Raw genomic sequence first — 27,099 nt, forward strand, 5'->3', positions numbered from 1 at the left:
ACCATCACTCCTAATTGGTTGGTATTAATCGGAGGCACATTTGACAGTTCCGCGAGTGCAGTGTTCATAATGCTGCTGGTGAGCAGGGAAAAATCTCTACTTATCCTCGTCTTGAAGTCTAGCTTTGAGCATCTGCTGTCAGAGTGTCACGTCTGAATTTAGCAAATGCCCAGGCACGAGGTGGCTGCGTTCTAAACGCCCAATGCTCAAAGGAGTGTCTGTCGTGCCGCGGCTCGGCGTGCCAAATCAGAGCTGGCTAGGAGCTCCCTATAGGCGAACAGATGGCCATTACTATCATTTATAACTTATTAGGGCCTATAATCCTACCTGCGTCAAACACGCCCCAACGCTTAGGGCTGGCTCTCTATATTTTTTCCTTTTTTTTTTTTTTCTCCGCCTCATTTAAAACTGTTTTATGTGCCAGAAAACTCCTTGTCACGATTTTCTATCTCGTTCTGTATTTTCAATTTGCAAACTGCTCGGCCAACGCATATGTGCGGGGATAATATAATATAGGGCTATCTTTCCTTTAAATCAACAGTCAACAGATTGCCCCGTGATGGTGCGGAGCTGGAAACTGATAGTAGTGAATGGAAACGCAGACACAACATGTGGTGTACGGTAATTTTCGCCGACTGTAAAGGAGAATCTGTACGGAGATTTTCACCCATGTACCGCTCTGATAAACAGCTCTGTGTTTGAAGTCATATGTCGCATGTAGGTCAGTGTCTACTGGCATATTCGGGGGGGTACACTGTTGATTTAACAGGTTTTCATCTTTAGTGCAGCGCTGATGGTCTGATCATTTATATTCTAGCAGATATCTTCGTCCTAACAAAGTCCTTCCTCCTACTTTGTCAGTCTCCCAGCCTGGCTCCACAGAGGCAATCGTCAGTGATGCCTCACATTCACCACCCAAGCAGGTGTGGGCATTGACGTTTCTACTGTGAACAGGCTGCATCTGTCATGTGGCAAAGAAGAAATAGCTCAAATCAATGTCCCCCTCGGACACGCACACACACACCCACGCACACACATACACATGCTCCACTTGCGCACACCCCAGGCACCGCTGTTCTCCAGCAAACAGGGGATCTGTGGAACAATCGCTGCAAACCACCCGGGCCGGCGCTGAGCTCGATCGATGGCACCGTCTCGTGTAGGAAGTCAACACGGCTCCTCCTTGAGCTTCGAAAACGATCCCAACCTAGAGAGGCCGGAGAGATCCTGAAACCTTTGACTCAACCTCGCGCACCCCCCCCCCGTCTGTCGCCATTTTGCAGCAGCTACTTTTGTTGCAGCCATTTTGTGTCCCTGCCATTTAGCACTCTATTGAGCTTCAGCTGGGGAAGCCAAATGGCGTGCGCGAACCCCCTCTCTCCCCATACCCCGCCCCATCATTTGTGACCGTTTGGATGACAGACAAATAGATGGGCAGACACGCAGGCAGACAGAGAGACAGAAGGAAGGCAGATGACTGGCTTTGATGGGCTTTATGGGGATGTGTGCGGAAAGACAGACAGACAAATGTGTGTCAGCAAACAGGCAGACAGATAGACAGACAGAAGGTATACATACATGTGTGCCTGCGCGCGCTCTCGTGTGCGTGTGTGCGCGAGCGGATGTCAGACCAGGTTGTGTGTTCCTGCAGTGGCAGAGATGAGAGGGAGAGAACAGGAAGCTGCTCTCCTGGAGACAGATGGACTGCCATGCTGTGGACACACACACACACACAGGCAGTCACACACACTCAGAGTGACACACAACAGAACAGCCAACAAGAGAACATATCAGAGCACGACTGCTGAAAACAGAAAAACACACCAACACGCTAGCCTAAACAGGCATCACGGACGCAGATGACGCACACTTGAGATAAAGCAGACGAAACATGCAAACTGCACAAACTCACTTTAGCTGCGTCTATTGTCCTCTCTAGTCAGAAGAGAAGTTCCTCCAAGGAGCCGGGCCTCACCTGACCGATCATCGGAAGTTTCTTTGCACGAAACATCTGAGCTAAACGCTTTCAGGATCCACAATGAATGCAGCGAGAGGCTCATTGACAAACATACATGACACACTCAAGCTCTTAACAGGTGTGAATCCTGCCAGCTTCAGGTATGTGGTGACAACCTTCTCACACCCAACTTGAGAGCTCTGGCGGATCTAGGCTACGCCAGGTTGTCACACAGGATGTGTTGTGTGTATACACACACACACACACAAGCAACGCGCGCGCACACACACACAAGTTGCGCTTCTTCTCTTCACTTCTCTTTCGAACGGCAACACACAGGAAAGGGAAGGAACAAGAGAGTGAAGATGAGAGAGTCTTCACAGACATTGACTCCAGCGGCGACAACAGCAGTATCACACCGTGTGTTTGGGTGTTTCTGCGAGTGTGTGTGTGTGTGTGTGCGATCGTGAGCATCTGTGAATGCTGTGTGTGTGTGTGTAGCCAGGCGCGTGTGTTAGGTGTGTTTCACAGGATTGCCAACACATCTCCTCGCAGCGAGAGCCCTATAGGAACAGAGACATCTGTGGAGTGAAAGGACGCCAGCTTGCACGGCCGTCTCTGGAGGAAGGAAAGGATGGGAGGAGGAGAGGAGAGGAGAGGAGAGGAGAGGAGAGGAAAGTCAGCAGGAGTTGCAACTATCAGCTGATCATTAGAGGAGAAATGCAGTCCGGTTTAGACACAGATGAAATAGTTTTATCTGAACAAGTTGTGTATTGAGTTTTTCTTTAATATACATATATATTCTGTTTCAATAACTATATTTCAGAGTTCTTTAAAGTTGATGGCGCATGTGCCGAGCTAATATCATGTGATTTTATGATAACCAGGAAATCCTTGAACGTGAACACCATACCTTGAACCAAAGTACGTGTAATTCCCGTCGGATACAAGCGGCTGTGTTGCAAAAAAAAAGCTTACAAGTACCCTCTGTGAACATCAGCAGATCAGCGAATAGATATCAGGGACGTTGGCCTTCTTCAACAATTCACCCATAACCCTGCAGCCAGGGACTTCCACCGCAAATGGAGTTGATGACAATACAAGCAAATGTCCTCCTTGTGTGTACAAGCAAGTGCACTCAAGCAGATGTGCACTGCAGACCTTGGGAGTATGAGCCAGGGAACAGGACACAGGTGCACCTGCTCTCTGCTCTCGATGAAAGGTCAGCCAAATTCAGAGAGGGATGCAACCTTCCGGTATACTTGTGTGTGTGTGCGTGTGAGCCAGTGAAAGAAGATTTAGAAAGTGAGGGACGCACTGATTGTAAATTTACGGTCTGATTATGGACGGCAAATATCCATTAAGCTTTATTATTTGCCGAATTAGTACCACAAGCTGTAGCTTTTCTCTAAAAACCTTTTCAAATCCTTTTTTTTTTTTTTCTTTTCTAAATAGCCATCGCTGCCGCACGTGGCTCCCCGTCAGTTGCCAAAGTGCACTTCCAGCGATCTGAGCAGGTATACAGGAGGAAACATGTGCAGGCGGACCGGTGCCAGAAGAGACAGAAGGTCCGCAATGATGTTTCACTACATAGATTATGCAGATAACCGCGGTCAGAACGAGGAACAGAGGGAAAAGCGGGGAGAGGGAGATCGGGAACACGGGCAACGAGCGGGGAGAGGCGGTGAGTGGGCGTCGGACGAATGCAGTCGGAAAAAGGGTGGACTGAGACGGTCGCGAGCGCAGGAGAAGGGACCGAGAGCACGCATGAGAGGGAGAACATGAGAGAGAGGGAAGTAAAGCAGGGAGGGGTGTGTGCAGGCTACAGCTGGCAGAGGGATTCCCAGAGCCAACTGCCAGTGTAGTGGAGCTCCTTAACAACTTCACAGGCCTCTCAGAAAGGAGCTTTAAAGTGGCCACATGGCCTGGCCAGCACAGCAGAGCAGAGCAGCAGGCTTTACTTGGGCTCTGCACACACACACACACACACACACACGAGTTTGTGCACAAGCATTCATACACACACAAGCTCAAACAAGACTCAGCCCGCCAGCTGCTGACAGGGACAAGAGTGTCCAGGGCGATAAATCTGTGAGCATGTGTGTGTGTGTGTGAGTCAGGGAAGGGGGGGGGGGGGGGGGGGGGGTTAAGCAAGAAATAGCAAAAGAGCAAAAAGCCTCTTCTAGCCTTAGATGCTGCACACGAGTCATTGTGCAGCTTTAAGCTCCATTTCTCAAAGTGAAGCTAGCTTGATACTCCAATCAAAGCTGCTTCGTCAATATTTACCTCGCTCATACCTGCAAACCTTTTCATGTCTTATTAAGCCGCACAACTCGGAAAAAAAATAAATCATTCCTTCTCCCCGCCTGAAGTGGGTGCGCAGGAGGGGAAAACATGTGGCACCCGCCGCTCAGCAAAGCAGCTTTGGCTTTTTTTTTTTTTTTTTTCCTCCGCCGTTTGATTCCTCCGATAACAGCGAGCAGCGGCTGATCGTCAAATGTTCTCAAGGAGTTAAGCCTCCTAATTTCAGAGCGGCCGCCTGATCCGTTAAACGCTCGGCGCAAAGTAGAAATTGGTTATTTTACTGCCGCCATTCACGTGCTTGATTGTCGTTATCCCTCCTTCAAGATGAATTTTGAGGAGGAGGAGGAGGAGGCCCGGTGGCTTAGATGCCATCACATGGCCTTGCTGTGCTGTGCGTGGTGAGACAAATATCTCCCTCTGCTGCTTTCTCAAACCTCTACTAGACGCTTGTCTGTCTGGATCAGCAGAGCATATTTTCCAGGGGTTGTTCAGTGACAAAGGTTTTTCAGTCAGGATCGCGGTCTTCCCTTTTTTTCCCACCATCACTATGCTAGACCACCACTACACTAATGGTGAGGCATTAGCATTTCAAGGAGCCTCCATTAAGGAGGGCAAGAAAAGCTGCTCTCGGCGGGGGGAAATCCATTTTGTCCCAGGCTCCAACATCTGCTGCAGCCGTCCCAGCCAGAAGGACGCTCGGATAAAGCCGAAGAGCCCTCTGATTTACTGTAATGACAGACAGACAGATAGACAGGCAGAACGGATGACCATATGCGGAAGCGAGGGAGAAAAAGGAAAAGACAAAAACAACTTCTGTCTCACTGTCTGTCATCTTCGGCTGCTTTCTATGTGCATGTGTCGGCGGCGGTGGTGGAAGAAGGGGAGGGGGGGGGGGGTCATGGGAAAGGCAAGTTGCCAGATTAAGCTCCGCTGGGTGAAATCCTTTATGGCCCAAGTAGTGTGGAAAATAAAAAAAAAACAATATCATAATATCATGGAAAGAATGATATAATAACAGTTTAAGAGAAGTGGTAAGAAGACATCTGTGGTCATAATGTGAGAGGCTTACGGGCCTGTTGTCATCTGGTCACACATAATGGCTAAAAGACCTGAACCAGAAAGAGAAGATGAGTCAAAGAGAGTGGCAGAGGGGACAGAAGGACACGGGGCCTTGATCCCTGCCCCATCTGTCCTGCTTCTTGCCGCTCCCTCTATCTCCTTCATCTCTCTCTCTCTATAGTGGTCTCCTGTTTGCTTTGGACTAAACATACTAAGTCCCTCACCATCCTAAAGCCTGAGCCGCACTTAGGTGAGCTGAATCCCACTCGGCCCGGCTGGAAGCGGAACATTTCCAAGCTGGAAAACACCAAAATGAGGTCAAAGCAGGACAAGAACATGTCTTTTTTTTTTTTTTTTTTATCTTTACAATAACTCATATAATATAATGACACTGCGCCCTTCTAATGACAGAGCATATTGCAATTACACGAGAGTATGCTCCACCTAAATAGAGCGCTTCGTGATGTCACGGCGCCACGGCGCAGATATTTTAGTCCGTCTGCACAGATAACGGCGCATTCTCGGAGACGAACGCCGCAGCATTAGCAGCAGACACTTAACAACCTCTGGGTTGCTGTGACACAACACGACGCCGCTGTGATGGATACTGGCTGTTGCCACGCACCAAAACAAGAAACACAAAAAAAAAAAACACATTATTTTAGCAGCAGCAGCATATCTGACTGTTTGGCCGGATAGGTCAAGTTAATCTGTCTGTTTTGTACCAGCAAAGTAAAATAAAGATACAGATATAAGGTGGAATCTAAACAGATGGAGGGTCTCTACTGGGAGGGCCTTTTAAGGGGTTTAACAAGACATTTATTCTTATATTCAGTCTTAAAATATTTATTGTTCAGTCTCTAAATGTTTAATTTAGAGGCAGAAGAATACTGTTAGTGGGAGGTGATGGTTTTTCCCTTCAGAAAGAGTGGGAATACTTTCAAGATATTAAATGACCTCGGGAAAATCTTGAACCGATTCGACGGCTAATTAGATTTTCGGGAAGATCATTTTCAATCTGAGAAAAATCCCATTTTAATGTCCTCAGTTCTAGATTCAGTGGCTTAATTAAGACATTTCTGAGATGTCGCACACACACACACACACACCCACACACACACACACACACACACACACACAAGCTGCTCGCTCGGCCTAAAAAGAAGTCAGCCGGGGGATGAGAAGCGGGGCGGTGATGTCATCAAGACGAGCCGGTGCGTCGGTCGCATCATCATCGGCTGACCCGGTGATGTCGCCTGCGGTGAGCACCTGGCTGCTTTCACCGCGAGAGAGCCATTACATGTCAGGAGGGTGGTTAGAGCGCACAGTCATTACACACACACACACACACACACACACACACACACATATATATATATATATATATAGAGAGAGAGAGAGCCAGCAGCTGGTGCGCAACTCCAACTGGACAAAACAATAAAACTTGGAACACCACGGCCCATTGGACGGTACAAACCTGGCAAATTTGGAAAGAGCTCTTTCTGTCTCTTTTTGTCTGTCTGTCTGTCTTTGTGTCTGTCTGCCTGTCTGTCTGTCTGTCTGGCTGTCCCCCCCCCCCCCCTCTCTCGTTCGGTGCCACCCAGCCTTGACGCCACAGCTTTTATGCAACACCAGCCTGACGGATGCCTTTTCCTCTGTGTGGTCCAGACGTAAGTCATCCAGGCCACTTGCTCGACTCTGTTTACTAGTGGGCTACTTCTTACACGCACACACACACACACACACACACGTCATCCCTCGCTCTGTCTCCACAGGTCTGGTTCTGAGCTCCATCACTCCTAGCAATTATCCTTGGTGTTAGCTCACAGATCAGGCACCTCGGAGTCTGGGGCTGTTACAGACGAAGCACATGCTGGCTTAGAGGTGTGTTTACAAGAACTGGGGGGTAGAAAGTGTGTGTGTGCGTGTGTGTGAGAGAGAGAGAGAGAGAGAGAATGCATGAGACGTAAGAGCAGAAGGCTAGCTTATAGTGTGCTACAGTCAGCAACACTTTAAAAGGAAGGCTTGTAGTGCTCTTCCCACTACCGGATCATGTCCAGTGTCTACGCACACACACACACACACACACACAAATATGCACATACACAGAGCCAGATGGACAGCAGTGCTAAGGCTTAGTTTAATGACAAAAGGACCCTCAATCTGGACATGGATTTATCACTCACTTTAAAGTCCATCTGCGAGAAGTTTGGACTGAAAACACAACTGCTCAATCTCCCTTCCCTTCCTCAGCTTGTGTTCGAGCAACTTAGCAACTCTCTCTCTTTTGCACTTTTTCCCGCCGACAAAGCTCGCTTTCCCACACCTCTCCTGCATCTGTAACCTATCTGAGTGACGCACGTTCGAAGGCCCGGAGGTGGCTTAGATTCTCGGGCCGGTGGGCGATGTCATGGGCCTTTATTTCCCGGAGTTTAGCGGTGTCCGGGGGCCTGGCAGCATGCGGGGTGGGGGCGAGGGGGACGCTGAGAGGCAGATAGACAAGAAGAGTGACAGCACTGAGATAGACTAGCTACCTATTTATAGCCCGGGCCATCTGCAGAGCTCCCTCTTGTCTTTGGTCATCCTGTTCACAAAGGCTTGGAGGCAGATTCCAGCAGCCCAGCGCCCAGCCGCTCCATTCACTATTCATTCCAGAGCCGGCAGCACCATATGGATCCGGCCCCACTGCTGGGCCCTGGCCGGCCTGTTTCTCCCTCTCTATCTCTCTCTCTTCAGATTGACATGGTAATGAAGCCTGGGTGGCTTGCAAAGCGCTCTCCTTTCTTTTTTCCCCTCTTTCTCCCTGTGTCTTTCCCCTCTTCTCTTTCAAAGGCGCTGGGCTTGAGCATGACCGGACACCCCCTCCTCCTCCTTCCCTCCTGTTCTCTTCCTATTACTCTCCCTCTTTCTGCACTACTCTGCTTCTGCCTTTCTTTCTAAGCCGCCCAGACTCTCCTCTCCTCCGCGTACCCACTCTCAGAGACTCAAATGATCTCACACCTGTGAAGAGCTAATGTGACCTCAAGTGGCCGAGATGTTCTCTTGCCAGTTTCACTATGAACATCTCCATCCCCCCCCCTCCCCGCCGGCACCGACACCGGCACATTACGCTGAAATATCAAAATAGCAAATGCGTCAAAATCTTTTAGTCATCTGTGTCACATGTCAGCGGGGAGACTGGATACTCCCAGGGACAGCATCCTCTTTTTCTCAGCTCACATCCCCTTTCCAGCTTGACCATTTCATTTCAACGCGACATAAAAGGCGACAAAGCGGAAACAGAATCAGAGAAGGGGATTCCACACAAGGAGGCTGTTAATGATGCTACAAAGTGCAGTCCCTTGGGGGAAGCAAAAGGACTGTGAAACTAACCCAAACATAGCTTCTATCAGCCTCCCTCTGTCCCACTTGGTCTTTAGACAGCGGACGAATAGGAAACTGTACTTGAAAAGCTTTGCATGTGAGTCATTGTTGCTTATTTGTATTCCTAAAGCCATCCCCGATAAGCTTCTATCGCATCGCAGCGGAAGAAGAACAGAAAAGCAGAGCCCAAAGGTGAACCGCAAAATTACGACCGCTGTAAACATCCACACGCCAACTTCCGGATCCGACTTCGACCCACTCTTTTTTTGTTCTCTGATTCATTCACAGCGCTCTTGTGCAATAACGGATCGTTATCTCAGTTTTATTGTCTCGTGAAGTGGCAGCTAACCTGGCAAATCTGTTAGCTCGTTTACAACCTGTGTGATCTTCTGACCACTTGTGTGTTTCAAGTTCTCAGCAGTTTCCGTGCTGTTATCTTCCACTGATAGAGGTGGAAGTGTTTTGTAGTTTTACTTAAAGACGAGTCACTTAAATTCACTTATCCCGTCTGAACTCTTGCATGAGCCTTTTATTTTTAAAGGGTAATTGGTAAACTCCGATTGCACTAAACTTTTGCTTAATTCCCACCTCTGCAACCGGAGTAATTTTAGAGCGATGTGAAAAATAACCGTGGCTGCGTGCATCTGTCGCTGTTATATTTTTAGAAGACGGATAACGTTAAAAAGTACATTAGTAGTCAGAGGTATCGTTCCTGCCGTAGTGTGGCAGTCACCTTGGGATCTGTGGAGCCCGAGGCCTAGGCCAGCCTAGTTAACCATGCATGCTGTGCTGGGCCTAACCTAATTAGGTGCCATCCCAATGTCAACACCGCTGCGTTCGGAGCCTGATAGAAGACGAGCCTTTTACTCCTCTGCTCATACTGTGAGAGGGCTACAAAGAGCCGGGTCTGAGAGACCCCACCATCTGCAGGCTCTGTGTGCGTACTCGCAGGTGTGTGCAGGAATGTGTGCGCCGTCGTTTCAACTTTAAAACATTTGCTGCGAAATGTGGCACATAAAGCTAAATCTACAGGTTCCGGTGACCGACCTCTGTACCTTAACAGGAAGCTGGCGGGCACAGCCGAACATTTGAATCAGATACATCCTCTCATCCTCTTACAGTAGCTCGTGGCGATGTACTTCATACATACGTCTACATGCAGCTGTGTCTCTTTCAGCTGTGATTTCATGCCGTGTATGTTTTGTGAATCCACTTCAGTCTGCGCGCACTCAGATTTCATACATTCATTTATGTTTTTTTTTTTTTTTTTATTTCATCTCACATCCTCTGCACCGTTAAAACATTTTTTCATAGAAATCCCAATTAGGGTCGATCAAAAATGGCTCCTCGAGCACGTAGGGCGGGCACGCGCGCACACACACTCAGCTTTTGCCGTTTTAAATGTGTCGTCAAACCATCCACTAATTCCATTTATACGGATAAAACACTCTCACAAATAGATTACCTGCTACATACGATCCTCTCTTTCACTGTGAAATTGTGGCACGGAGCCACATCCTCCCACTGCTTCTTAGTCCATTAAAATACAGATGAGAGCGTTTTACAGCCTGGGCCAACAGCAACGCCTCCCAGCTAATCCACCAACAAACACAAACATCAGATGAATTATCTGTAATGGAGAGGACTCTGTTCTGGCACGGCTGACGAGAAAATGAAACAAAACACGAGTTTATTTTGGTAAATATTTGGATTTCATTCTGATTCTGCTTTTCATGTACGTAATTAGCTGGCAAATATAGATCTGTATAGACACCCGCGCTTTTTTTGTGGAGAGTGTTGGTGTCTTTAGGTGTGCTTCCAGCGGTTCTTTTCAGAACCGCTTCATGCGTTTCCATTTGGAAAACTACAGTAGACGCGGGAGGAAAGTTTCTTCGCTTTCGGCGCTTGAAGAGTTTGTCAACTTCAGCTTCTAAAAACGCACTTTGAGAAGAGAAACCCGCTCCCTGAATCTTCCATCCATCCGTCTATCCGTGGCCAGCAGCACACTTGACAGTTTCACTGGCTCCGGAGCCAAGCAAACAATGCTGCTCTGACAAGCGAATCTCTCCCGTGTCGGAATCTCATCTACTTAAAGCACTATTTATTCAGCACACATCCCTTTAATGCTGAATCTTGGCAACGGTGCATGAAATCCAGCACCTTAATTCCATTAGCTTGTTACTCCAATAAGTCCCAATAATCTAAACCTAACTGCAACGCATACACAAACCCTGGAAGTACACAAGCCAAACCCGCTCCCTCTGGGGCATTTTTAATAACACTAATAGCCTTTAAAGCTTGATTCATTCTGCTGATATCAAAGTAAATGGCCACATTAACCTGTTGTCTGGGACTAACTGTAGTGGAGCTTGTCATAGAGAGGAAGTTAAAACTGGTGGCAGGATGAAACACAGCAGGTTTTGGGGGATTTAATATAATTACATCACAAAGATGTAAAGATGCCACAGATGAAGAAAGTTGTTATTCAGCTGCTTTCTCTCTCCTGCTTGCTGCTTAGTTTCCCACCGTCCTGAATGAACCGCCGTATGCTTGATCATAGTCCACACACAGGGCTGAAGCCATTGTTGATAAGAGACTGAGGCTTCTCTTCAAATGGGGCTTAGCAAGTGTCATTCAAAGACCCTGCTCTTCATTTCAAAAGTGACTCAGCTTTTGTTAGTCAAAGGGTAAAGAGGGTCCTTTAAGACCCAGATGCCCTCGGTGGGAAAGAACAGATAAAATGGTAGAAGCGGCAGAAAAGAAAAGAGGCGAAATAAAAAGGCAGAGAGAGAGGGAACGTCGACGGCGCGAGACAGATAATCTAAGAGGGAAGAGAAGGAGAAAGTAATAGGGATATTAAGAGCACGCCAAAAGAGAAAGGCATGAGAAAGTCTGTGCTCGTAGGTCTGATCCTACGTGAGCCGATGAGATGGGTGACGGGTGAGGAGGGGTGAGAGATAAGAGCCAAAGAGGATTAGGGCCGTGAGAACCTTTGTTGTTGTGATCAGTTAAAAGCACTGGCTCTCAATGATCCACCTGACCACTTCGGTGTGCTTACAGCAGCAAATCTGCATGTGAGGGATGACAAGACACCTTCAGTTGCCCACTGAAACAGAGGGGCACAGGCCCTTTGCAATGTGAACCTTGTGTCTGGCAAGCTTATTCAGTATATTCCTGTTTAAAACCCTACCTCATAAGAGTGTAAAACCAAATATAATATTCATGCCTCATGGAAATATCCAGCTCTTTAGTATCTAAATACACCACTGCGTTTGTCTGTTAGTAGATGCAAAACCAAAACAATGAGCTGAAAGTTGCTAAAATGACACTTAATATAAAACTGTTAACTATGAAAAGTTATGATGTGATACAGTTAAGATATGATGCGATACAATGCATTACAATACGATACAGTACACTATATTAAGATACAAAACAATATGATACAATACGATACACTATATTAAGATACGATACGATACACTACATTAAGATACGATACGATACACTACATTAAGATACGATACGATACACTACGTTAAGATACGATACGGTACACTATATTAAGATACGATACACTATATTAAGATATGATACGATAGAATATATTACGATACGATAAAATATATTATGATACGATACACTATATTAAGATACGATACGATACACTTGACCTCAGTCAACTAAAATATGATACAATACATACGACATGATACAGTATATTAAGATACGATACAATGCAGTACACTATATTAAAATACAAAACAATATGATACGATACACTATATTCAGATACGATACACTATAACAAGATATGATACGATAAACTATGTTACAATACGATACGATACACTATATTAAGATACGATACGATACACTGTATTACGATGCGATGTCATGTGATGTGATGCGATACACTATATTAAGATACAATACGATATGCTATATTGCGATACAATACTTTACATTTGATTGTAGATTTGACACAATACATTAAGATACGATACAATACATTATATTAGGATATGATACAATACGATACATTATATTAAGACATGATATGATACACTGCTATACGATATGATACATTACGTTATGATACGATACAGTAAGTTAGGTACAGTAAAGTACGATATGATATGGTGTACTACATACTGCGTAGGTTTGTCTTGGACTCAAGTGCTGCACACCTGCAGCTGCCACCATAGCAGCAACATGACTGACATGTGAGAATCTGGACTTGCTTGATGCTCTACATTTTTCACACTTCACTCTGTAAACAGTAAGTAACGCTTAAAAGACGGTGGAGAGCATCTTGGCAGGAATGTTGTTAATGTTGCCGCTCACAATAGCTTTAATTGTGTTTCTGTTGTTTTGCCATTTCTGTATTGATGCAATATGACTTTTATAGAATCAATAATTAAAAAGTTGGGTTCACAAGTGGCATTATCACATTTATTTTGATTAGTACAATTATTTCTTTAGGATGTTCTTTAAAGGCCACAGTGTTACATACCGTTTTTTCTGTCATTAAATTAATTAAACGATCTCTCATAGAGTTTTGATAATACAATTCCACCACTTACATTAGACCTAAATACATGAGCAGCCCAGGGTCTACTGGTGCAGGCTTTCCCCAAACACCAGGCACATAATTTACCTCAGAAGAAATAACAGGAGTGCGGGTGGTCAGGGATGGCATAAGACGGTGCAATGAATCAGCCAGAAGTGACCTGTTTTCACAGAAACAAGTGTGTTTCCTACATTAACTCTCTCTTCCCTCTGCGCTGTATAAATAGATGAAGATTGAGTAAGAGCGAGATGACTGTGGTTAGAAGGAAGTGGCCTCTGCTGCAACAAAGAGATACAGCTGAAGGAAACAAGAGTTCTGCTGAAGGGAGAACTCAGTCCAAAATATCGTCTTCTCACGTCCCTGCTCTCTCTTACGTCTGAACAGGTCAGATGTGACCATAAAACGGTCATGTAATATAAAAATATGAATGAAAAGGCCTGAAAAATTATATTAATAAATAAAATAAAATCCAGTTTGTTTAAATGTTGTATTCTTATGTTTCTGCTCAAATTTTATTTTTTATTTTTTTTAAGTAGGGGGTCACAGACATACAGCAAATCCCGAAAACCAACTATTTAACTTGCAGGCTTTTATTTTTACATTAGTAAATCAAAAAATATAAATGTTGAAATTATGTCTTTTTTAAATATTGCTTGATATCAATACCCTTAATTGGTTTGGTAGGTTTCTTTTTTTAAAATATAAACAATCATGAGTTAGTTTAACCTGTACTCCAAGTGAAAAGGTTAGCCAAAAATGCTAACGGCTAACAGAATCCATTTCTTTCATGTTTACTTCAGTGTTTTGTAGACCAGAAAGACCAGAAAAAGACAACACTGTCCATGTGCACGCTACAGTACACTCACTTTAACCACACTAACGTACACACTGCTTCAATGTGAACTGACAGCCGTGAACACTGACAGGCCTACTGTGCCTAGTTACAGTGCAGCTCTGAAGCTCTGATTTCAAAAACATCGTTTGTGGGAGGAGATTAAAGAGCGATTACTTCTGCGCATGTCAAATGTCTATTTTTCTTAACTGTTTATGAGCTTCTTGTTCATATTGGACTAAAAGTTGAGGTTGACAATGACTCTTGGACATATACGTATATAGCACATGTAGAATATACATGGCAAAGGGCCTTGTCCGATTGTTTTGTCAACTACTGTTTCCAGTGTGAGGAATGCATTGCAACATACCATCAATGGATTACAGAGTTAAACATAGTGGAGGCATGATGGCCGGCACATGCAGGGGTTAAGTTCCCTGAAATGAAATGCAGCGCACAAGTGACCGTTTGACATGCTCCCACACAACCGTGTTACCACAGAATCCAAGAAGTCTGGGGCCTGGGTGGTATCAGAACCTAGTTTCAGGTCTCACATGCACAGTCTCAATTCCCCTTGGAATAGAGGAACCTGACAAACTGCACCCTGGGATTGAAACAACCCCAACTTCATCAGTTCACTCACTGAAGCGTCTGTTGTGACAAGCGCAGGCCTTGTGCAATGACACTACGCTGTCACTGCACCTGTCACATTACAACAGTAACCGACTCGATGGTCAATAACGCCAAATGTTAATGTTGATAATGCTGTGCAACACAGCTCTGCGACAGATAAGACATGCCAACTCCTAATTTACCCACAGACACCACCTAACCCCTCTTCTCCCTGCTGCATTAAAAGAAATCTGATTTCCACAATCGTCTTCCAACAGTATGTTCAACTAGAAACCACACTGTCATACTCCCTGTGTGAAAGTGGAGATATGCACATATCTGATTACGGGGGTACAGACTGCTAGATGCAGTGACAGCTGTGCCGCAGTGATAGGTGGGCGACACAGCAATGTTAACGTGTGATTGCGTGCCAACGGGCAATATTGCCCAAAAGTTAAACTGCAGCCAACTTTTCCACACTGCCAACTGGTTGGTGGTTGTCACGCTGTCCAAAGGATCTGAGCAGTTCAACTCTAACGGAATATAAGCGGACTTTGAACAGCATCAGATTGCTTAAATTGTTTAGGTTTTGTAGATAGAGGTTATAGCATAATACACGGTATGTGTCTGTGGCTCAGCTGCCCACCTCCTCCTCCTCCTGCAGCCAGCTGTGTGTTGCAGCGCGTGGAAGAGGAGGGCCGGCCTCCAGGGAGGTTTGGAGTGGCCACTCCACGACCAGCCTGGAAGGCACTCGGGCATCCGTGGCGCCTTTGTCTCCACCGTCCAATCTGGCCATCCTCGTCGCTCCCATCCGTCCATCTATCCCAGCGCTTCCTGCCCGCTCGCCTGCGCCCCTGCTGCAGCCTCTCACGTTACAGCAGAGCCAGGCCTCGGTGGCTGTTGCTCAGAGTCCCATCTGGACCACAGGAGAGACTGAAGAGGTGTTGGGAGGTGGACGGTGAGAGACCAGATGTATCTTAGTCAGTGCCAGAAACATGTAATATCAGAACTGTTTTCACTTTTGATGCAGTGGAAAAACCCTTATACTCACAACATGTGCATTCACATTCACAGTATATTAATTAATTCTGTCCATAATCAAAGCAGGAATGTTGACTTCCATGAAGGGTGACTTTTGTTAAGATTTTACTAGATTTGTATTTACCAGCCTTTGCTGGCAGTGGAGCTATTTCAGGGGGCTGATCCCAGTTCACCCCTTGCCACATCACTGATATTTAGGGGTGTTTAGGAGCAAACCCCGCCCCACAGGGTCGACGCTGCTACAAGAGTCCCAGCACCACTGTTTGATGTGTACACTCCTCCACGCGACCGGCGCGTGGCAACTCAGCGAAGAAGAATAAGAAGAAGAGCGCGAGACTTTTCAGTAGCCTACTCTGGGATAGAGGAGAGCGACATTTTCGGTGCCGTTATCACGTCGAAGGATTTAAAGAAGCGGAATTCACTGTAGCCTACTTTGTAATAACAATTTATTTATTTCAATTCAATTTATTTTTTATTTTATTTTTTTTTTAAAAAACACGGTTTGTACATTAAAGCTAAATTTTGCTTAATAAAGAATAAAAAAAAATATTTAACCTTTCGTCCTCTGCGTTTTTAAAGTGACAGGACGTTCAGATATTTTGTCGTTTAACTTTACTTTTACTGATTTAACTTCAGAACAGGTCACACAAAAAGCTCTTTTCTTTCTTCATTGCCATTTTTTATGAGTAAAATTATTTTTGTCACGAGGAGTGAAGGGGTAAATGATTTTAAACCAGACTCCCATCTACTGCAGGGTTTTAGGGAAGCTTCGGGAAGTTGACCGGAGCACGGACCGTGTGACGCCGGGCTACAGGGCTGGCAGCTCCGCTTTTGTTTTACGACGAACCTTATCACCTGAACCCAAACTAACAGGCTGGTGGACCGGGATAATAATGGAGGGTGGCGTTTGTTCGCTGGGAATGTCTTCGAGGCCTGGAGACGCAAAGGAAACATTAGAAAAGAATTGCAAAAGTGTGTCTGTTTGTTCACTGACTCACCTTCCTCTGCAAAGCATTATGCACAAATCATTAATGAACATTTGACAGACTTAAAATGTCAGTTTCAGCAGTGCCCCTGCATTGAAACTGTCACTAAAATAGCCCAATAAGAGCTTATATAAGTAGAATAAACAAAACTATTCAAACATATAAAACATGCCCTTGAAATACTATTACTGACATTATTTGATTTAACTTTTGAGTTATTTTACAAACAGCTGGGATGTTTAATGCATCTTTCCAGTTATAAAATCTTATTCTGCAGAGTATCTAATGGTAAGCTGGAAGTCAGGTGGTGTTAAGTGGTACCTACAGTTTTTCCCTCTGAATGTGGACGCAGATTAGATAGTAGTCAGTATCAGATTCTGCAAATTCTCATGCATACAAGGAATGTGTCTTGGTGCAATACGAGTCGTGAGAAATAAGAAACAATGTAAGATATACACTCACGAGACAGTTCATTATGTTCACTAGTAAAAAATGTGTGCATTCCAATAAAACAGTCCTGCACTAACCCTTGTATTCATGAAGGTATTCAGCATACAACTGAGACAGTTGTTGATTCAACTGTGTTTTCAGGTTTAGTGCAGGATTATTACATTAGGATGCTTTAATTTTCACAAGTGTACCTAGTGTTTTGGAAAGCCACTGTACGTCAGGTCCGGTCTCTAACAAGTAAAGGAACTCTGGGAATAGCTGCATTCCTTCACTGGTCCGTGTTTGTAGAGAGAGACTAGGCCAGACTCGAACCCGTTCCCGGTGCTAATCCTACCCTGGTCCGGCCCCGCGGGTTGATCAGCTGAGAAGCACCTCGGACTGACATCCCCCGAAACCCCGTTTCCATGGAAACCGCCTCAGCGGCGCCGCGAGGGCTGGCTCGAGGGCTGCTGTGAATGGGGTGACGTCACGGCGCCGGCGCCAGAGAGTCTGCTCCAAAAGGCAGAGCTAAAGAGAGAGAGAGAGGGAGAGAGAGAAGGAGGAGGAGGAACAGAGAGGAGAGGAGAGGCAGGGTGAGGCTGATTCCGCCGCTGCTGCTGCTCCTGCCGGTGGTTCGCTCGGCTTTGCACCGACGTGCTCCTGCGTCCATCCATCGCCTCGTCTGTCAGGCATCAGTCAGGGGCGAAAATGTACACAGCTGTGGCAGCGAGAGCTCGAAGGGGAGAAAATGGAAAAATCCTATCGCACCAGATGTGGACACAGGCTGCAGGAGTTCCAGATTATATTAGAAATGCATTTAGGAAAAGAAAAAAAACAAAAAAAAAAAACAGGATCGTGAGGAAAGCTGAAAGAGTCCACGAAGAGAACCGCGCGTAAAACCAATGGCACAGATGGTGTTTTGCAGGATTTTTAAAAAAAAATATATGCATTGTTTGAGTTAAAGCGACTTTCTTTTACATTTGCCATCCAATCTGTGTCTACATACCACTTCTCTTCTCGTCCATTAACTCGTTTATTTTACTCCTCTCTTCCTTTAAGATAAATCTTAAAGGAAGCATTTTAATTATATTTAAAGAAACCGCCTCTCCGCCTCTCATGTAAAGTCTCTCCATTCGAGTCAAATTTTAGCACTCTATGTAAAATACATTGATCCGTTTTATCTGGAGGAAATCCACAAAGCGGGCGCATGACAACGGTCTACAACTGCCCGCAGGGGCAATTAGTTAGTGCGGTATCAAACAGCCCTCCGTCACCTGCCGCTGAAGAATGAGGCGTGTAATTCATACAAACAAATGAGTCATTCAGAAAACATTAAGGTGTCAATTGTAGTTAATCACCTCTTCACGTGCGCAGATATGAAAGCCGCATTTGTAGGCCGTGACTAAACGCACTTTGACACACAACACGCTCAGGTGACGAGCGACGGCAAAGGTGCACGGGACCTTAAAGCACTGTAGGGTTGAACACACACACACATCTCCAAGAAGGCACGCAAAGAAAGACGCACAAACTGGGGCCCAACTTTAAACAACAGAGCCGTGGGAGATAATTCACTCAAGTTATGAACACGGTTTATTTACCTTCTGATCGGCACTGCTGTGGCGCACGGGCTCACACTCTTAAGATACACTTTACTGGTGAATGTGAGCCGCTGTTGACAGGAGTGAATAGAAAAGAAGCAATCAGAGGCTGTGTCCGTTTACTGACATGCACATTTCTGGGTATGTCGCCTCTGTTTCTTGAAGCTTTGGTGCACAATTTCTCCTGCGTAAACGCACTAAAAAAAAAAAAAAACCCTTATCGCTCTGTAGTTTATTTTCCTGCTTCAGTTTTCCACTCAAACGTTTTTCTGACGGAGTTCTCCCTCCGGTTGTTATTCAGACTCAAAAACTTGTCTCCACACCGGTCTGGGCTGGTGTGAATTAAGAATCATCAGGCGCGCCTGTTATGTTTCCTATCATCACTGCTCCACACCTCCAAAACCAGACACCTACTGAATGTGTTGGTGCGAGTAGAAAAATGAGTGCTGTCTGCTTTATTGTCATTCTGCTTCAACAGAATAACTTATCAGAACTCTTTCACTGGCACATAGATCAAATTCATCTCTATTCTGACTGCTCCCTTTTTAATTTCTAAACGTTTCTGAACCGGCCATCATTATAAAACTATGGGATCACATTTTAAAGGTGTAGGCAAAGGCAGTGGAGCGTGCTCGTGCCTTGCCATTGTCGACTGACATCCATGCGAATCATTAATTTTCTTGATCAGAAACAGGTAAGAGCTTAATTTTCCAAATTGCCCACCGGAGCTGCTGAAGCGCCCTCTGGGTTCCGCCTCCAACATGCGTTGCCACTGGTAACGTAGTGGAGAAGGGGCGGGGTTTGAGTCAAGATAACCAATGGGAAGGCTGAAAGGCGTTGAGTGGCACCGCGGCAGCTCCCAATCAGCGCGCTTGACCCGCCCATGCCGCATGCCCAGCCCGCAACCTATATAAACCACACTGACAGCTAGGTAATCCAGTCTGATCGCTGGTCGTCTGGCAAGAACAGGACTTAAAAAAAAGAAGCAAGACATCCAAATCCGCTCGCTTAACTTAACACTGACAAAATGAAAGCAATAAGCCCCGTGCGGTCCTTCCGGAAAAACAACGCGAATTTATCAGAGCACTCCTTGGGAATCTCTCGGAGCAAGACCCCGGTGGATGACCCGCTCAGCCTGCTGTACAACATGAACGACTGCTACTCCAAGCTGAAGGAGCTGGTGCCCAGCATCCCCCAGAACAAGAACGTCAGCAAGATGGAAATCCTGCAGCATGTCATCGACTACATCCTGGACCTGCAGATTGCGCTTGACTCCAGTGTCGCACTAACCAGCCTGCATCACCCTGCGCGGCCGGGGCAGACTCCATCCCGGACCCCTCTGACCACCCTCAACACAGATATCAGCATCTTGTCATTACAGGTAATTACATTGTAGCTGTGCGCGTATTCTGATCGGCAAAACCACAGTCCTGGTGTGTTTTGAAACACATTCAGTGGCTTTTTATTTGTGCGCATAAGCAGTGCGCCTTTGTAGCCTATGCGTAACTCGCACAAAATGGCTTGTTGGAAAGGAACACGGCGTGTGTGTGTGTGTGTGTGTGTATTTTTTTTTCTTTTGTTCAGAATCAGATGAGGGAGAGATTCGACCTACATAACACTGTTGCAATGGCAGACACATCGATCGGGACGCTGCGTAAAAAAAAAAAAAGAATATAAAATTAAACATTTGGTCTGTTTGTTTGTTTGTTTTCAGTCCCCGGAGTTGCCATCAGAGCTGATGACAGATGACAGCCGGACTCTGCATCGTTAAAGCGGTAAGTAGGCTGTCCTCGTGTCTGCTGCTGCATTCTGTCCAGGGCTTTTAGGCTCCGCTACAGCCTGTCTCTCAGTCTGCTGGAGCAGAATGGGCTAGAATTACCATTTACCAATCCCATTTGTTCCTCCTGCTAATGTCGACTCACGTTGCTGAAACGGTCCCAATATGTTTTTTTGTTGTTTTGTTTTTTTTTTCGCGTGAGATTGCGCTGCACTTGGGCGTCAGTTGTGACAAGGCACGGACAGTTTCCTCCAGCTAAAGCCAATTCTGACCAGTCTCCCATCCAACAAATATAACTGGCTTCTTTTAGACTTTACTGTATCAGAAATGTGGCCCAGATTATTCTTAAAAAAAAATCTCATCCAGTGTGTCCAAAGACGTTTACTGGAAGACCTTTTGCTCTGTAGTTTAGTGGAATAACATGGAAGATATTCGCTCCAGGCTGCTTGCTTTACTGTATAGAAGTAGCAGTCGTCAGGGTTGTATTAGACCCTCTTGTGTCTATAATGAAGAGCATCTGCAACAGGAAAATAATGGCTGTTTGGATTACTGCTACTACGATGTCTGCACATAATTGGTACAAGAAGAGGGTAGGCGCCAGCTGAGCGGCAATTACGCTGATTCTTCCCCAGATTGTAGGCTGAAGTTGTGCGAAAAGTGTGTGTGTGTGTAAGCGTCCTCCCCCCTTTTCCCTCTCTCTCTCTCTCTCTCTCTCGCTTCTCTCTCGCTCTCTGTGTGTGTGTGTACATCTGGAGCGCAGGGTTTGCTTAGTATTGGGAGTGTTTGGTTAAATGTTAAAAACTGCGGCTTCCTCCCTGGCGCCAGTCTGTCCGGATCTCTGCCCTGTTTGCATTTTCTAAACACGCCTCTCTTTCTCAATCTTTTGCAGGTGTTTGGTCAAGACGCAAAAAAAAAAAAACACACACACATACACATACACAGGACCTGGGGAGCAGGACTTTCCCCCCTCCCTCCAAGCCTCTGTCCTCCAGGCCTGGATTTTTTTTTTTTTTTTTTCTTTTTTTTCTGACGCTGAAATCAAGAGACTTTTGCTTATTATGGGACAATCTTATGTGATGTGTTTTCTGTTTGGACACTTCGTTATTTAACTTAAGACTTTTTTATTTGTGGGTCCTTTCTGGAAATGGAAGGCGCGTTATATTCCCGACAGCGGGAGGAAAAACGAGATTATTGTCACAAGGATTATTACCCACCCTTTCACCCCCTCTTGTCCCTCTCCTTGTTGAAGTCTTCGCTTTTTTTGCGGAGGTGGGAACGTGAATAGAGCAGACAACTTGGTTAGTTACTGTAAAAAAAAAAAAAAAAACAAAAAAAAAAAAGTTTAGTCTTGTCTTGTCAGAATTGTTGGCACATGAAGGACTGGACGTGGTTTAAAAAAACAAAAAAAAAAACAAAGGTAAAAATGAAAGAATGAAACCTTGTGAACTCCCATCGGGAGTTTATCTTGTATAGTTGCAGGAATTTGAAACTTCTGCAAAAGTGTAATGTTGTACTTAATTATGCTGAAACTTTTTATAAAAGTAATGTAAATTGTACCTTTTTTTATACAAAATAAATCAAAAACGCAAGCTGAACATGTTTCATTTGGGGAAGAGCTACAGTTTGGAGGGGGGGGAGGGAGGGAGGGTTGAATGCTGCGTATTCAGTGTAAAGAAACTGTGCGTAAAAAATCAATTTCCCGGCTGCACATCCAGCTGACTTTGCCCTCACTTATGACCGCGCTGAATGTACAGAGACCATCTGAGGCACTTCACGAGCAAATCCCACAACCAAGAGTTCTTATCGGACCTGCAGTATGTGACCTATAATGGCCTAAAACACAGCGTCAACACTTCCCCCCCCCCGAGGCAAACACGACCTGGAGGCGCAGGGTTGCGTAAAGGCTGATTTAGGACGCACTGACTAACTGCACTTTTACTTTCTCACACGCTATGTAAAGTACATGGGATTAAATGATTCAGCGTGGCGGGCCGAGGCTGTGTTGTTTTTAAAAGTGAGGCAATGTACAGAAATTTAGATTCAGCTGATTCTATAAGTAATGTTTAATCTGGTACTTGGAGCAGCTTTTGGAATTTTATAAAAGCTCTGCAATGATTTTTATTTTACTTTCAAATTTTGAGCAGTGGTGTCCAAAAGTTTAAAGTAAAGAAGCGTCTTGTTTCCAGTGGGAAAACGACTTGGTAACGTCAACAAACTGATAGGTGGGGAGACGAGCCCCGCGGGGGGAGTTCAAGATCAAAACGCGCGGTTTAAATCTTAAATGCCATCCATTATCATGAGGCAGTTCACACTATGCTGTAGAGCTGGTATCAAAGGTATAACTGGCTGGGGTAAAAAGGGCAGGCGGTGGCTAATACGGGCTGCTGGGTGACATAATTGGTGCCCTGTAGTGAAAACCCAGCTGTCATTCATCTCCTCCTTCACAGTGCAGCGTGGTTTCTCAAATATTTTCATTCCATCGACCCACCAACACATGTGCGATCCCACATTTGATTTTTATTTTATTTTTTTTTTACCCCAAGGACCGCTTAAAGGTAATTTCTTGATCAAGTGCAGGAAAAGTCACTCTTTCCCTGAAAGCTGCAACAGATAAAACAATTAATACAGCAGTCGCGCACGTTAATTCGCAGCTAAAAATAAACCTCAAAAGGACCGCATACGGGCCCCCAAACCAACCTTTGGGACTCACTGAAGCTGTTAGTCTTTAGTAGTTTATCATACTGACAGGCAGAGTCCATGCAAACAGCCAGCAGCACGTTTGCATGGGGAGCGCGCCATCTATCGGCCAATATAAACCCTGCCAGTGACGACCTCTCCCTGCCTGTCACCACCCCCCTCCATCCTCTCCTCTTAAAATGCATTTGATAAAATGTGCAAAAGTTACAAATAAAGACTTTTGGTTTAGGTGCTCTGGTTTATTTACCAGTTAAATCCTGGTCTACGACGACTTCTCCGCACAAACAGCTGCTTTCCCTGCACAGAAGAGGAGGAAAGAGACGTTTACAGATGGGGTTTAAAGGGTCCACATGACAAAATGTTTATTGATTCACAACACACTTCTCACAAGGAACTTTGGAAAAGACAAAAACGTCACTTCATAGACTTATTCTATCACAGGAACTTCCAATGACGCACCGTTGTCTACACTCCCATCTACGTTGAATGTTTTAACTACACAACGGCGCCGAACATGCTTTGGAGGCAAAAGTCTTAGGAAACATTGCTATATTTTATTTTTTTCAGTCATTACAATCCCTTCGTTTAGCTACACCTTTCATTCTGTAACATGTTTCTTCACTAAACACGGCGACATCACCGCTCCGACAAAGGAGAGAAATCACACGAGGAGCCATCAACCACACTGGACACGACACGTCCTTGTAACACGAGGAAGAAGTTGCGGAAACCTCGACCTGACAGAAACATTTTTGGCAACATCAAATATTTATTTTTATTTTTTTTTAACCATCTATCTATTTAAAGCTTTTGAATTCACTACACTTGACAGCAACACTTCCTACATTTTCATCCAAACAGCACAACACTGATACTAACTAATTCTTTGGAACACATCACAACATCAGTGGTATAACTACGCTACCAACAACATCAAGAACAACAGCCTACATGACCCTTCATAGAATAACGAGTGCACATGGATTCTCAGAGGACGCTCTCCGTCTCATCTCCCAGACTGATGGTGCGCAGGTTCTGGTTGTGGTGGATGGTGGCAGCCGTGGTGCTGGCAGTGCTGCTACCAGGGGTGATGAAGACAGCTGGCGAGAAGCTGGAGGAGGAGGAGGAGGAGATGGTGGAATCCGTGCCTGTGATGTTATCCTGCTGCTGACGGCTGATGTTGGTGTTAGTGATGGTGTCGTCTGGGCTGCTTGTGTTGTTGTTGAGGGTGGTGTTGCTGGCGCTGCAGTTGAGGTTGCCGACCCCGCTGGACGGCCACCCCTCATCCGGGCTGCTTGCCATTAGGCTGGCCTCGGAAGGAGCCTCGGAGCAGATGGACATGCGCGCAACCGTGGCGTCTTGAAGGCCGCTCAGGCTGCTGGGGAGGAGGCCTCTCTTCTTCACCAAGCCCTCCAGCTCCAGTTCAATCAGACTGGGCTTCAGTGCTTCTGCGTCTCCTTCAGCCTCCTCCAGTGAGCGATCTGAGGAGCTGTCACTGGAGCGCATTCCTGAATCTGACGAGTCCTTCTTGTCCAGGAGGATTTCGGTGAGGAAGCCAGGCTTGGTCAGAAGCCCAGTGGGCTGGGAGGCTCTGTGGGAGGACGTATCATCAGCTCTTGACTCTTTGTGGAGGAGAGGTGTTGTGTTGTCCGCTTCGTCTGGGCCCGAGTCTTCATCGTTGGGCAGCTTGTGGTAATATGACCCGGCTCCCTTCTTCCTGCAGCCTGGAGTCCTGGAAGACGAGCTGTGGTCCAGCTTCTCATCCTCCTCACTGATGGGGTCCAAGAGCTGAGCATCACCACCTGAGGCAAAGTCAGTGGCGTCGCTATTCTTGGAACCTCTCTTGCTGAAGGACTTGCGGTTGTCTTGGTCAGTTCCTTCCTTGGCCTGAGAAGAGGGAGGAAGATTCAATAAGCAGCAGAACATAAAAACATAGAATATCTTGCGCTGTAGGCCTCTGAGGGGCCTCTGAAGAGGGGAATCCTGTCTCTCCCGTTTGTGCCAAGAGAAACAAAGCTAAAGCCAATAATTAAGAAATGCAAGACGCAGTGATCTCCATTTTCCCAACTCGGGCTAAGATTCCTGCCGCTGCACAGGCCAGAGAAACACAACATTTAAAAACGGTTTCAGAACATACAGACTGACCTCAGAACTATGTTGACGCAACTTAATGACAACAGTTAACCTCAGAGTATTTTCCTGTAATCAGATGGTGGGAGTTTATTCTCTGATTTGACTCAACTATTACTACTATTAGTGATGCAGTGGCAAAAACATGATGGCATACTTCTGACTTTCCACCCACCCCTTTGTCCTCTGAGCTGGCAGCCTGAAGGAACTGTCCAGGGTGGGGCTGCACGGGTCTCTCTCCCCCACTACCGGACATCTCCAGCTGGGCCATCTGAGCGATGTACTCCCTGTAGGCGTCACGATACTCTGCCTGCTGCTTGTCTGTCAGCTTGCAGATGTCATTGGAGGATTCCTGGGAGTTGAGGCTGGACATGCTTGAGGTGTGGTGATTTGCCACCTGACAAAGATAAGGAAAAAAGTTGGGTGGGTGCGCACACATCCAGTTTGCTGAGGAATATGTTTATGTCATGGGCGGCAGTGAGAGAGTGCTTCATGGCTGCAGGCTGTTAACTAAGAATGCATGACACATAAATATAAATATACTGTATCTGTGCTAAAATTACAGCCGTAACCAATGAAAGATTTAGAACGTGAGTTCTGATAAAGTGAAAAAGTTACTGGCAAAGAGTGCAGATGGAGTGACAGTGAAAGCTGTGGTGTGTTTTTGGTTTAAATTTGAAACAAATCACAAAGTGAGATCATATAAAATAGCAGCAGTGCCAGCTGTCTACGAGTGAGTGTTTGCTCGTGTCTCAGAGATTTTGCAAATTGGCAATGGGGAAGGTGAAAATAACAAACAGGGGGCCCCTTGACACCTTTTGGTGAGCTGCAGTGTGTGTATGTATTTTTAATTGTGCCGAATTCAAGAGCGCCATAAGCTTCCTCTGCTGTGCTCTTTTCTCGCTTAACATTAATGTGAAACCACTGAGGTCACCAAAGCACTCGGTAGCTTGGTGAAGCGGACACGTGGCTATTTGACAGTTTGGGAGTGTGACCTCCTTTTTCAGTACAATTTGCAAATGTTGCAATCTCACACTTGTGCTTAAAGGAGCAACTTTAAAGCGTCTTTTGCGTCCATACATGTGTGAATATAAATGTGTGATATATTTCAGCTCCCGACACTGAGACTGACCGGCCAGTGTGAGCTGTCTCTGCGCCTTGGAGCCTCCTCCAGCCCCACTCCGCTCAGCTCCTCGAAGCTGAGGTTGAGGCTGAAGGCTGCCGCTTCATGCTGGGGTCCCCCTGGGCGTCTGCTGGGCTCCCCGTGGTGCACACTGCTGCCCTGCTCGCTAGCAGCTCTGGACTCATCCTGAAGCACTGCCTGGCTTTCAGAGTGCCGTTGCTCTATCACCTTAAAACAGAACACATCAGAGTTCAACAAGTCGTTTAACTTTGGCTTCAGGACATTGTTGAGCTAATTGTACACGTGATTCCTCAAAGCGTGTGACGAACAAAACAAGGATGTTCGACAACAAAAACAAAAGCATGTGCTAGTGAGAATTGTGTGCTGTGCCTTAAGTAGAGCTACTGAGCTGTCCACTCCTCCCTGACAATAACCTCTCTTCATCCAGATATCAGTCAGCCATCTTGAACCAGATGGCTCTGCTGGCTGAATCCTGGCAACACAACACTGGTCTTTACATGGAGCCGTAAGGCCGCTGCACGTTCCAGCTGCTTCCATGTGAGCTCTGCATCGGATCTCCGGTAAAACACAACCAATCCGCAGCTCTGCTTTGGT

At 45.9% G+C, this 27,099-nt stretch overlaps 2 protein-coding genes across 3 annotated transcripts in view; one reads left to right on the forward strand and one right to left on the reverse strand.

Moving 5' to 3' along the window:
* The first annotated feature begins 19,513 nt into the window (after nt 1-19,513).
* Nucleotides 19,514-22,123, forward strand: id2a (inhibitor of DNA binding 2a). The gene is made up of 3 exons (XM_084569192.1): nt 19,514-20,138; nt 20,472-20,532; nt 21,424-22,123. Exons 1-2 carry the CDS (start codon nt 19,785-19,787, stop codon nt 20,526-20,528), a joined length of 411 nt encoding a protein of 136 aa, XP_084425318.1. The 5' UTR covers nt 19,514-19,784; the 3' UTR covers nt 20,529-20,532; nt 21,424-22,123.
* Nucleotides 22,124-23,410: 1,287 nt separating this feature from the next.
* kidins220a (kinase D-interacting substrate 220a) overlaps nt 23,411-27,099 on the reverse strand; it is a 43,146-nt gene continuing 39,457 nt past the window's right edge. For both annotated transcript variants that reach the window (XM_084569370.1, XM_084569369.1), the window contains 3 exons: nt 26,494-26,712; nt 25,537-25,758; nt 23,411-25,118 (listed from right to left, as the gene is read on the reverse strand). In XM_084569370.1, coding sequence (XP_084425496.1) covers nt 24,219-25,118; nt 25,537-25,758; nt 26,494-26,712 — 1,341 coding nt within the window. In that variant the 3' untranslated portion in view covers nt 23,411-24,218. The remainder of the gene's footprint in view (nt 25,119-25,536; nt 25,759-26,493; nt 26,713-27,099) is intronic.

This window comes from Chelon labrosus, assembly GCF_963514085.1.
Source record: "Chelon labrosus genome assembly, chromosome: 20".
Classification (NCBI taxonomy): domain Eukaryota; kingdom Metazoa; phylum Chordata; class Actinopteri; order Mugiliformes; family Mugilidae; genus Chelon; species Chelon labrosus.

Excerpts from the sequence above, each read along its gene's own strand:
- id2a (XM_084569192.1), top strand. The coding sequence starts at position 19,785 with ATGAAAGCAATAAGCCCCGTGCGGTCCTTCCGGAAAAACAACGCGAAT. Across the intron at positions 20,139-20,471 it reads TCAGCATCTTGTCATTACAG|TCCCCGGAGTTGCCATCAGA; the intron begins GTAATTACATTG and ends GTTTGTTTTCAG.